At 51.7% G+C, this 12,669-nt stretch overlaps 1 protein-coding gene across 2 annotated transcripts in view; it reads left to right on the top strand.

The window, feature by feature from the left end:
• PLA2G6 (phospholipase A2 group VI) overlaps nt 1-12,669 on the top strand; it is a 269,817-nt gene that overhangs the window by 220,992 nt on the left and 36,156 nt on the right. For both annotated transcript variants that reach the window (XM_085601318.1, XM_085601319.1), the window contains 2 exons: nt 1,978-2,145; nt 2,832-2,905. In XM_085601318.1, coding sequence (XP_085457444.1) covers nt 1,978-2,145; nt 2,832-2,905 — 242 coding nt within the window. The remainder of the gene's footprint in view (nt 1-1,977; nt 2,146-2,831; nt 2,906-12,669) is intronic.

Raw genomic sequence — 12,669 nt, forward strand, 5'->3', positions numbered from 1 at the left:
CCACCTGAATACTGAATTTAGGGGCATTAAGGAGAGAGAATGGCAGTAGCCAATGGGCTACTTACCCTTGGGATCACTACACCCCCTATATGACCACTTCCTGTGGGGAGTGGGCATAACCCTGTCCTAGAGTTCCTAATTCCACCAAAATCAAGATGGTGGAACCCTTCTTTCGTGGGGCACATCAGGCAGCCCACCTTAGATGTGTGACTGGCCTTGTAGTGCACCACGCCTCCTTGCATAGCAAATTTCCCACTTGTCTTGGTGCCAAATGGGCCTCAGGGCAGGGGGTGGCATCTCCCAGGTCTGGGGGAAGCCGGGGTTGCATATCAAAAGTGTCAGGAACAATGGTTTAGTGGTGGTAGGGAAAAACTCCGCGTTGAGAGGTGAAAAGTCACATTAACAAAATCTCTATTAGATGCCACTGCTTCAGGTTACCTTACAACGACCACCTCACATTGTAAATGTGGAAGGTCCACCATAGCAAAATACAATGATAGGTAATCCGAGCACAGGCAAGAAAGTCTTAACAAAAGTGTAGTCCAGATGCTAGTCTTGATCAGATTCTTCTCAATTTATTTCAAGCTAACACGTGTTTCGTCCAACTGACAGTAAGTCAAGGACTTCCTGTATTACACGCCGACGAATATACACGAGGTTCTGATGTAGAACCAGAGTATACATGGCTGACTTTGATGAATACTCACAGCTATTACTATTTATGGAAATATAATCGTCTAGAATTTACGACGAAGCTCAACTATTTTACGCAGGAGCAGGAATTATACTTCTGCATTTTTTCAATTTGGAATAAGATTTTGCTACATTGCCCTGAGGAAGTCCTTGACTTACTGTCAGTTGGACGAAACACGTGTTGGCATCCAGTGTGGTTTGAAGACTTGCTTGAAATAAATTGAGAAGAATCTGATCAAGACTGGCATCTGGACTACACTTTTGTTAAGACTTTCTTGCCTTTGCTCAGATTACCTATCAAAAGTGTCAGGGACTTTGAAGTCCCTGGCCTTGGTATGCAGATTCACTAGCCATCCTGCCGGAGGAGGTGTGAACACCTTCCTCATGAGCAAGCATTGTTTCTGGCCTCAGAGAGCGCAGGCTGTCACCTGCAGGTAGGTCAGAAACATGTCTGTGGTGGTAAGCTGGACAATACTAGTCAACCAGCACGCTAAGAGGCTGGTAGGTTTTCAGAGTGCACCTCGAAGGTGCCCTCTGGGTGCATGTTTTAATAAATCCACCACTGGCATCAGTGGGGCTTTATTAAGACAAGGTGTTTGATACCAAACACCATAGGTCTCAGTGATGACTAGTGCGCAGTACATATATTTAAGATGGCTTCCCTGTTCACTTGTACTATCTAGCAATTAAACCATACATCACAGGGGCATATCTGCATATGCAGATATGTTCTCACATGTAATATAATGCAAGCTGCCTTAGGGCTGTAAGGCCTGCTGTAGAGGTGACTTGCATATATTTCATGCAGTGTCTGTGGGCATGGCACACAGGGTGTGTGCCATGTTGCGTTTCCACATTTGTCTGCACCATTTCATGCAGCCGTCAATGGCAGTCTGCATGAGTTTGATGATGTGTCACTTAGGGTGGCACAATACATGCTGCCGCCCTTAGGGACCCTCTTTAGTATCCATGCCCTAGGTACCAGGGTTACCATTTGCTACAGACTTACAGAGGTGCTAAATGTAATGTCAATTGTGGAACAATTGAACAGTTATCTTGTACTAGGGAAAGAACACTGGCATTGGGGACCTGGATAGCAGGAACCCAGTGGACTTCAGTCAAAATTGCATCAAATTCCAAGCAAAAAGTGGGTGTGACCATGTCAAGAAGGGGTACTTTCCTACTATATTTATATATATATCTCTTGGCGGTCATTGTTTGTCCTATCTGTTTGTTTGAGAAGTCAGTGAGTCCACTCTCACCGCCTTTCCTCCAATCCTGCAGGGACGTGATGCGCAAGTGAAACCCCTGGGCGTTGTGGTCTCCCTAGGCACGGGAAAGCCCCCTCAGGTTCAAGTAAACTCTGTGGATGTCTTTCGCCCCTCAAACCCCTGGGAGTTGGCTAAGACGGTGTTTGGAGCCCGGGAACTGGGCAAGATGGTTGTGGACTGTGTGAGTATACAGGAGAATGCCAGGGCAGATTGGTGAGTGGAGTCAATGAAAGGGTAGGCATTTCTCACAAAGGAAGGCACATGGGTTTGGAATTTGGGTACTCAAGAGGAGATCACAGGAATTGAGAATGAGGATGTAATGGAGAGGTAGGAGGTGAGTGCAAATTTAGGGAAATGAGTAGGGGGTAAATTTGAGAGGAGGACAGCCAGAAGAAAGGAAATTGGAAAGAAGGGTGGATGGATAATTAGGGGATTAAGAGGAGAGCACATGGAATTAGAGTAATGTGGGGTAGAGCGGAAATGAGGAGGACAAAGAAATCAGATGGTGAAGGTAGGGAAGAGAGAAAGTCAGGGCAAAGAGGAGATGCATAAGAGGGGAACTTGGGAAAAGAGAAAATAATGTAAGGATGCTGGGTAGAGAAAGGACATTGGGTCAAAGTGGAGAAGAGAAAGAAATCACAGAAGACAAAGGGAGACAGGAGAGGAAATAAGGGAGATATAGAGATAGGTAGTAAAGGATATTGAAGTGGTACAAGGGAGAGGCAATGATAACAGAGGGGATGGAGGAAATCAATTGAGAACCTGAAGGGGATAGGAAGAGGGGAATCCTTCATGGTAGAGTAAGTATCAAAGGGAGAGGAAGTGCTTCAGGAATACAGCTGCTGATAGATGTGATTTTCCTTACAGTGCACAGACGCTGATGGACCTTCAGTGGAAAGAGCTCGTGCATGGTGTGAGATGATGGACGCCTCTTATTTCAGGTAAGCCTGGAGAGCAGGGACTCGGTTTCTTTTTTTTTTTTTTTTTTTTTTGAAACCGTTTATTACAAAGTTCAAAGAATATACAAAGATGGGCCTACAACCTTCAGGCCAGCCGTTAGCAAACAAGAGGAGCATAAGATACACACAGTAGAACGCAGGCAGCGGCAAAGGGAAACATACAGGAGTTAGCCGCGTTGATGGCCACACCATATGGACCCCACATGACGGTTTCTTTTAAACATAAATAACGACAAACAAAATCCAACCACAAGGCAACCCACGATCGAAAACAGCAGCATGTGCTCCCCTAGAAGGGGGACCCTACCAAACCATAGGAGTATCAAGGGGGGGGGAGAAGGTCAGAACAGGGACTGGGTGGACTCAGTGCCCGGTACCGGAGAGCTAAACCGGCTAAGGGGACGGGGCAGGCGATGGATCGGGCAATAACGGCGGGGCGCAGATTCCACCACGGTAGGCGTTCCAGGGGCCCCACACTTTCACCCATGTCCCAGGCTTACCTCTCGCTACATACACCACCTTTTCCCGAAACATGCACCAGTCCATATTTTCCTTCCAGGCCGAAACAGTCGGGGGCCTCTGGGAACCCCACAGTTGAGCAATATCGCGCTTGGCCACCATATATCCCAGAGTCACCCACCACGTCTGTGGCGCCGAATAGTCGGTTGGTTCCCACACGTTCAACAGGCATCTCCTCGCTTCGGGCAGCAGCGGCACACGCGTAACCACCCGCAGGACCTCATGCACACCACGCAGAAAAAGGTAACCCCCTAGTAAGTTAATTTGAGGTCAGGGAACAGGGGGAAAAAACCAAAATATCAACTGTGCTGGGCAGTATCCCTCTCGACCTATCTTACTTTGCTTAAAGTGGGTACAAATGGGAATGGATATCACAACTATATTTCCATTTTTATAACTTTTTTTTATTTACAGTTATTTTTTCATCATGATTAATACCTTCTTCACATTATTTTCTCATACAATACAATTCATCTCTATTTTAGTAAATGGTTTTTTCTTTTTATACAAAAATATAAACGTTTTTTTGATTATCAAACCATGTGAGTTGCATCGATAATTCACAACAATTAGGAAGTAAGAATACCCCCACACTGATCACACCTCTAAGATATCTCCATACATATCACATTCATACAGCACCTTGCATACAGCACCCCAAAGGAGAAGAACAACAATTATGGGGCTCGTCCAAGACAGGGCAAGCCGTTGAGTCTTCTGACAGATTACTAAACATTGGGGTGTCTCATACTATCCGGATGCTGTATGCAAGGTGCTGTATGAATGTGATATGTATGGTGATATCTTAGAGGTGTGATCAGTGTGGGGGTATTCTTACTTCCTAATTGTTGTGAATTATCGATGCAACTCACATGGTTTGATAATCAAAAAAACGTTTATATTTTTGTATAAAAAGAAAAAACCATTTACTAAAATAGAGATGAATTGTATTGTATGAGAAAATAATGTGAAGAAGGTATTAATCATGATGAAAAAATAACTGTAATTAAAAAAAAGTTATAAAAATGGAAATATAGTTGTGATATCCATTCCCATTTGTACCCACTTTAAGCAAAGTAAGATAGGTCGAGAGGGATACTGCCCAGCACACCTCATGCACACCACGCCAGAATCGCTCCACCTCTGGGCATTCCCACAAAATATGAAGAAAGGTCCCCAAAGAACCACACCCACGCTTACACAACCCGTCCACAGCATAGCCCATACGCAATAGCCTTGACCCCGTTATGTAGACCCTATGGAGTATCTTGAGCTGGACGAAGCGAAGGCGGGCCGGTATGGCCACCTCTTTCGGGGAGGCCACCGCAGAGACCCAGTCCTCGTCGTCCAGCTCCAATCCATCGGCAACCCAAGCCTCGCGAAGATCAAGCAGCAATCCCACGCGGTCATTGATCAGTTTTTTATAGATTAACGAGATCGTGCTTTCCGGAACATGTCCATCCAGCACTCTATCTTCCAGAGGGGAGTACTCCGGGATGGAGGCAACGTCCGGGAAGGCGGAGCATAGTGCATGACGGATCTGCATATACCGAAAGCACTCCCTGTCTTGCAACTGGAATTCCGTCTGCAGCATCCCGAACGTTTTGAATCCCCCCCTCGTCCAGAGATCCCCCACCCTGCTAATGCCTATCATGTCCCACTTCTCGAAGCCCTTCGAGGTCCACAGGGAGCCCAACTGCTCAGATGCGTACAGTGGTGACGCCCGGGTCAAACGATCCTTCCACCCCATCGCTACATTAGCCGCGTGCCACACTCGTACCATGACACGCGTGGGGCCCGTAAGACGTGCGTCGAGCGAGCTGGAGTAGAGCGCTCGATTATAGTCACCACCCGGCAGTAGCATTATCCATTTCAAAGGCCGGGTTTAGGGCGGGCCCGTATAGGCCGTGATTAATCGCAGCCAGCTGGGAGGCCCAATAATACCGTTTAATATCCGGGAGGGCAATCCCCCCGTCATACCACGGGAGCGTCAGCTTCGCCAGGGCGATACGCGGTCTCCCGTCCCAGAACAGGCGGCGTTGCAAGCTCTCCACCTCGCGGAAGTAGCGCGCCGGGACGAGGTCCATTGTATTCTGCAGAGCGTACAGGAAACGCGGCAGCGACATCATCTTAAACAATGCCGCCCGGCCGAGCGGCGAGAGCGGCAAACGCCGCCAACGCACGACATCCTCCTTCAGGCGCTGGAGGGGGGGCAGCAGGTTTCGATCATACCGGGCCTCCGCGTCTAGGGTGATGAAGACACCCAGGTACCTAAATCCCTGCGGGGCGATCTGGATAGGACAGCCCCGCGGAAGGATAGGAGCCTCCCCAGAGAGAACATACACGCACGATTTAGCCCAGTTGATGACAAGGCCGGAGTTACGACCAAATGAGTGCAATACATCAACCAGTAATATCAGTGATTTACGTGGGGAAGCCAGGTACAGGAGAATATCGTCAGCATATAGAGACACGCGGTCCTCATACTCGGGGGTCCAGCGGAGACCACGAATAGAAGGTTCCCACCGCAGCCACTCCGCCAGGGGCTCCAAGGCAAGCGCAAAAAGAAGCGGCGATAACGGGCAGCCCTGCCGCGTGCCCCTGCCCAACTCAAACGGAGCCGACACTCTACCGTTCACAACCACCTGCGCCAGTGGGCCAGAGTACAACAATTTAACCCAGCTGATAAACCCTGGGCCAAACCCAAATTTCGCGAGCGTCGCCCAAATATATGGCCATTCAAGTGTGTCAAACGCCATAGTGGCGTCCAAGGATGCCAAGATGGCCGGCTCCCGCATGAACGGGACACGTGCGAGCACCCCATGCAAACGCCGCAGGTTAAGCGCTGTGTTACGATGGGGAATAAAGCCGGACTGGTCCTGGTGGACCAAGTCACACACCACGCCGACCAGCCGATTGGCCAGAACCTTGGCGAGAATTTTGGGCTCCGCATTCAATAACGAAATGGGTCGATAGGATGTGACCCGGTCCCGTGGCCTCCCCTCCTTGTGGATAACCACGATGGTAGCCAGCCGCTGGTCTAGCGGGAGGGAACCCACCGAGTGGGCCGCAAGGAAGATAGCACGGAGATGCGGCGCCAGCGTATCCGGTCGCAGCTTATACAACTCGATGGGAAGACCATTAGGACCCATGGCCTTGCCGGAAGCGACCGAGCGTATGGCGAGGGCAATTTCTTCGGAGGTTGGAGCGGCGTCCAACAACACTCTGTCCTCCTCAGAAAGGGAAGGCAGCGCGATATCTCTGAGCAGGGCATGGGAATCCTCTTCAGAGCGGGAAGACACTGGGGAATATACCCCACGGAAATAGTCCGCGAAGCAGGAGACAATTTCCTCCGGTTCAGTGACACACACACCATTCATTTTCTCAATCAACGGGACAACACGACTCGCTCTCTCTTTTTTATCCAGCCACGCAATCAATTTACCAGCCTTATCACCCACATCATACAGTCTCCCCTGTTGCTCTCTACTGAGGCCCCTGGCCGCCTCCGTGATGAGGGCCTTATAGGCCGCTTGCTTGAGTTGGAGAACATGTAATTTATCCTCCGTCACCCCACGTTCTAGATCCCCCTCTAACTCGGTTATCTCAGCTTCAACACGGGTCACCTCCTCCCGCTCGCGCCTCCGGGAGTGGGAAATAAGGGACAGGGCTTCTCCTCGGAGTACTGTCTTGAACGCCTCCCACAGTGAGACCGCCGAAGACACAGACCCCACATTCTCGTCAAAATAGCGCTTAAGGGATTTAATCAGCTCTGCGCGAATGGTGGGGTCACGCAGGTACCAGGGATTGATCGGGGCCACTCTACCCTCTCCCCTCGGCAAAACATCAAAGTGCAACAAGAGGGGGGAGTGGTCCCAAATACCCCGTGCCAAATGGCGCACTTCTCCCACCCTCCCTACATAAGCCGCTGGGACCAGGACATAATCTAACTGTGAGAGACTACCATGGGCCCCTGAATGGAAGGTGTACTGTAGCTGCGTGGGATGTTTTAGACGCCAACAATCCACCAGCCCCAGGGTATCCAAGAGGCCAGATAACCACTCTTGGGCCCGGGGGAGATCCCTAGGGGGGTGACGATCCACAGTTCCGGAAACTACAGCATTAAAATCCCCCCCCACCACTAGAATCCCCTCCGGAAGGCCAAGGAGGAGGTGCCCCAGGTCCGCAAAGGTGGTCGTCTGCAGCCCCGGTGGGACATATACTGACACAAAAACGATCACTCTGCCCTCCAGTCTGCCCACCAAAACCGTGTAACGTCCCCTATCGTCATGGCGCACCTCATCAATCTCCAACGGGAGCGAGTTTTTAACCATAATGCCCACACCCCTTGAACCGGACGTGAAGCCCGCATGGGCCACAAGGCGGTAGCCCCGTCGATTCATAGCGCACAAGGAGTTGCCAATGAGGTGCGTCTCCTGCAGAAAAACTATATCGGGCGAAGTTCGCTTCAAGAACTGCAGGACCACACCTCGTTTTATCCTGTCCCCCAGTCCATTAACATTCCAGGACAACAAACTCAGTCCCCTACCCCCCATTATAAACAGAAGTCATCACTCGTCCCCCAGAGAGCACTGTAGAGATAACACAAAGATACGTTTGCCTTGTGGTGGAAACGAACAACACCCCACCCCAACCCACCCATTCCAACAAAACTCCCCCCACCCTGCACCCCTGCATGAGCCCGGACAGCCCCCCCAACTTGCAGTGTGCCTGTCGCCCCTATAAAAGAAACTAGCTAGACCCCCTAGAGGAGGAAAGAGTACCCCTTCTAGACCCCACACAACCTCCATGGGAGGGGAATGTACAAAGACAGACGCTTGATCGAAAGTAGCATCGTATTCGTCCAGAGTGAGGCCCAATATTGACCCCTCAGTCCCGATCCAGTGGGCCGCCTCCTCCCGCCGCCCCCCCCCCCCCCCCGCCATCTCGATCACGATCCCCAGACAGAGTGTCCAGCCAGTCCCCGGCCGCTTCGGGACGATCAAAAAAGTGCGTGCGACCATCCACCTCCACTCGCAGCTTGGCCGGGAAGAGCATGGCGTACTTTAAGTTCAGGTCCCGGAGTCGGCGTTTAACGCCGAGGAAGCTCAGTCTTTGCTTCTGGACCGCCTGGGTGAAATCAGGGTAAAAGTTCACCTCCATATTGTCCAACTTAACCGGCCCATGTAGTCTGGAAGCTTGCAGGATAGCGTCTCTGTCCCGAAAGTTAAAAATCCGGGCAATGAGAGGTCGCGGAGGGGCTCCGACCTTCGGCCTTCCCCCGGGAACCCTGTGGGCCCTCTCCACAGCAAAAACTTTACTCAGGCCCCGAGGCTGGAGATGGGTAGCAATCGGGTCCTCCACAAATAGATCCGCCGCCGCTTCCTCCCGTCCCTCGGGCACTCCGATGATGCGGACGTTATTCCTCCGGGCCCGACTCTCGGAATCCTCGAGGCGCCGATCCATAAGTGCGCTCGCCTGACTTAGCCGGCGTACCTCCAGTTGTAGTGCCGCCACCTCAGTCGTAAGGCCCGATGCGGTGTGGGCCAAAGAGTCAACTCGATCGTTGGTCTTGGAAAGATCGGCCCTCACCAGGCCAACGTCTACAAGGACCGCATCGATCTTCTGTGCCAGGGTGTCGAACCGCTGGCCCACCGAGGCCTTCATCTCGGAAATGGCGCCCATGACGTCGTGGAGAGTCAGATCCGTGGGCAAGTCCGGGGCATCAGAAGGGCCCTCAGGGGACTTGTGCGGTCCGCCGGGAGATCCCCTCTGGAGGGTATAGCGGTCCATGCTGTTGGCCGGATGGACGGTGCCACGTCGGGTCGACTTGGTCTTTGACCGATCCCCATCTTGTTTCGTGGCCATCGCCGCTGGTCCCACAATCGAACCAGCAACACCGTAGAGGGCAGGCAATCAGGGCCACGAGCTCCGGGGGGGCCACCCCAGATCGGCGGGGTGGGCCACAGCAGGCAGGCAGGCCGGGTCCCCCAGCGAGGCCACACCAACACAAAAGGCTCCGCGATCTCACTTGCAGAAACGGCGAGAAAGCGAAAGCGAAAGTGCGGGGTACGCGACTCGCCAGGCCCGGCCCGCCGTTGTTGTTCACTTTGCCACTGGGTCACCCCCCAATGCAAATCCGGGGTTCGGCGAGAAGAAGGCCGCAAACCTCAATCGGTGCTCACTCCGGCACCCGAGGTCCAATTCGAGAACGGAAAACGGGTTCCACCTCAGCTCAGGCTCACCAACACAGTCCCCTCAATCGAGGCAGGATGAATTCAGGATAAATGTAGGAGGTTGCGGAGGTCCTCGGGAGCCTCGCACCTACGCGGCCATCTTGGTTGCGCGCTAGCGGGACTCGGTTTCTTAATGTCCTAACTTGAAGACCCCATTCCATCCTCAGCCTTTCTCCTTGTGCCAAAGGTCAGCCCCACCAATCAATACCTGCCTGATTAATTGGTATCACATTGATTGAGTACATCTCTGTTCTGACACCATAGCATAGAAGGTAGGCTTAGAGGATTCTCTAGACTCTTGAGTGGCCTCTATCCTGATGTGCTGGCACGTACAATAATACAAGACTCCCTTAAGGCACCTGCACAGGGTATGCTTACCCCAGATTTACATAACAGAATAGAATCACTGACTACTGTTGTGATGGATACGCCTGTTCATGATTACCAATTTTACCGGCCACCGCCATGCTTTTTAAATTAAAATCCTTTTCCATCTATTTTTAATTCCTGGATCCTGTGCTAATGAAACAAGGGGTGTTGGAATACTGAGCTGTGGTAGCCTTACAGCAAGCTACCATTTAACCTTGCCACCAGACTGCTAGACTTGTGGATTCTGACAGCAAACTACAAACTTATCGTACTATTGAAAGGTAGATATCAGTTTGTATTTGTATTGTACACCTTTGTGTGGCACATTATACTCCATCGAAGCGCTTCTGGGTGGTCAAGTAAGATGCTACTCTGTGTTTTGAGCTAGACTAGTAAACGTGTTTAGAAAGAGGCCTGTGTAGTAAAAATTTGGGTATCATTTGAGAGGTTTGATTTGTGCTTACTGATGCTTCAAACACAGGCACAATAATAACAAGATGTCAAGGTCAGAAAAAAGTTTTTCTGATGCGACTTCTAACTGCAGAGTCATCTTTAGAATAATCTGATGCTCCAGACTGGATACAGGTTTTTCAACAGCAATTGCTCCTGTGCACCAGCAGGTGGCGTTGTTCAACTCTGATGGCCTTGTGCTGTCCTGGAAGTGACTGTGTAGAGCCATATATAGGCCCCACCAAGGTGGGCTGGTGTTAGTTCCTTTCTTTTTGCTCACTTCACGCAGATATGGAGCTCTGCTTCCAACTTTGTTGTTTGTACTGACACCAAAATTCTGCAATATATGTGTGATTAGGAAAATGCCTCCCCTCGCCCCCACCTCACCAAACAAGATTAAGAGATTCAAACCATGACACACTTGCATAGAGCAGATTTTGGTCACATATCTGCGTGCCGGTTGCTTGTGGTATCTTGGTTCCTGTCACTATTTGAAGTCATGAGGTGAGTGCACCTATAGGCATCTGAAGGCAATCAGGGAGTGGAAAGTAAAACCCAGCATCTCAAAACATAGGAGAGAGAAGATCATGTTCAAAGCAATTCCCGATCCCGCTCCGAGTCTCGGGCCGTTCCCACACTGAATCATGAGGTTGTTCCAGTACCAAATCTCGATCCCAGCCTTAAGTGCTTGGGTAAGTCCAAGTCTAAGTAGCACCACAAACTCAAGAAGGCCAAGTTGGGTTAATCACCCTCTCGTCACTCCAAATCAGGTGAGAATTTGTGCAATCGACATTCTAAGCCCTAACTCAGTTGGTGTTTTCCAGCACCTGGCCCATTGTGATGCTGGTCCTGGCATAACCAGAGTTCTCCAGGCTGTTTTTTTTGATAAACAAGTTTTTATTGTTTTTTGCAACAAAAACAGTGAGCCTTTCAGACCAACAATATACAGTAGTCCCACCTGGGAATCATTCCCCCTCTCAGCCCCCCCCGGACCACCCCCCCCCCACCCCCCCCCGCCCCCACCCCGCCCCACCAGGTCACATTACATTTCCTAACCATTTCCCCCACACCCTACGATATTTTTTGTGGCAGCCCCGAGCTTGGTAAAGAGTCCGCTCCTGCGCCGCACACCAGTCCACTCCCGCGCTCCACCTGGACAGGCTGGGCGGCTGCGGCTGTTTCCAGGCTGCCGCAATGCCCCGTTTTGCCACCATTAGCGCTGTCATAAGGAACACTTTTTCAGCACGGGTGCCTTCCAGGCCATCAGTGATACCCAATAGGATGTGTTTGGGGTCGTGCGGCACCTCCCACCCCAGGACATCTGTCAAGTCAGTTTCAATGCTACGCCAGTACCCCTCCAGTTCCGGGCATGACCATACCATATGGATGAAGTCGGCCTGGTCAAAGCTACAACGGGGGCAGGCTGCGTCAGGGGAAAGACCCGCACGGCGCATGCGCGCTGGTGTAAGGTATTCCGTATGCAGATAATAGATTTGAATGAGCCTCAGCTTGGCGGAGGCCGTCACCAGCCTGGGGGCCATAAGGGCGTCCCGCCAGTCGATCTCGTCCAAGGGACCTACCCATTCCTCCCATCGCTCCTTCAGACCCTCCTGGGGCACAGGGGTATTGTTAACAAGGGAACGATATATTCTGGATATGCCTCCCTTTCCTAGGTTACCCATCAGAACCTGAGCTTCTGGGGGGCTATGGTCCGGCAGCCGGATGTCCAGCGGGGTGTGTACCCGTATGGCGTGTCGCAATTGGAGGTACCTGTAGAATTGGGATGAGTGGAGAGAAAAGCGCGCCTGCAGTTCAGAGTATGAGCACATGCGCCCCCCTCGCCACACGTCCCCCAGCTGGGAGATACCGAGCAAATCCCACGGTCCGAAGCCCTCCAGCCCCACAACCTCCCGCAACCATGTCCCATGCCAGAGAGGGGTGGCGCGCGTCAACGTCCCGGTCCACCCGGTGTGGCGGAGCGCTGCCCGCCAAGCCAGGAAAACCGCCCTAGTGATGTCGGGGCAGGAGGTGGGAACAGGGGCGCCGTACATGCGGTCCTGAACGCTGGAGAGACCCAGGGCTTCCAGCTCTACCCTGTAGGCCGGATCGGACCATCCCCCCCCGAACCAGTCATGGATGACCAGAAGCCGGGTGGCCAGGTAATAAAGGTAG

The sequence above is a fragment of the Triturus cristatus genome, chromosome 4_2 (assembly GCF_964204655.1).
Source record: "Triturus cristatus chromosome 4_2, aTriCri1.1, whole genome shotgun sequence".
Lineage (NCBI taxonomy): Eukaryota > Metazoa > Chordata > Amphibia > Caudata > Salamandridae > Triturus > Triturus cristatus.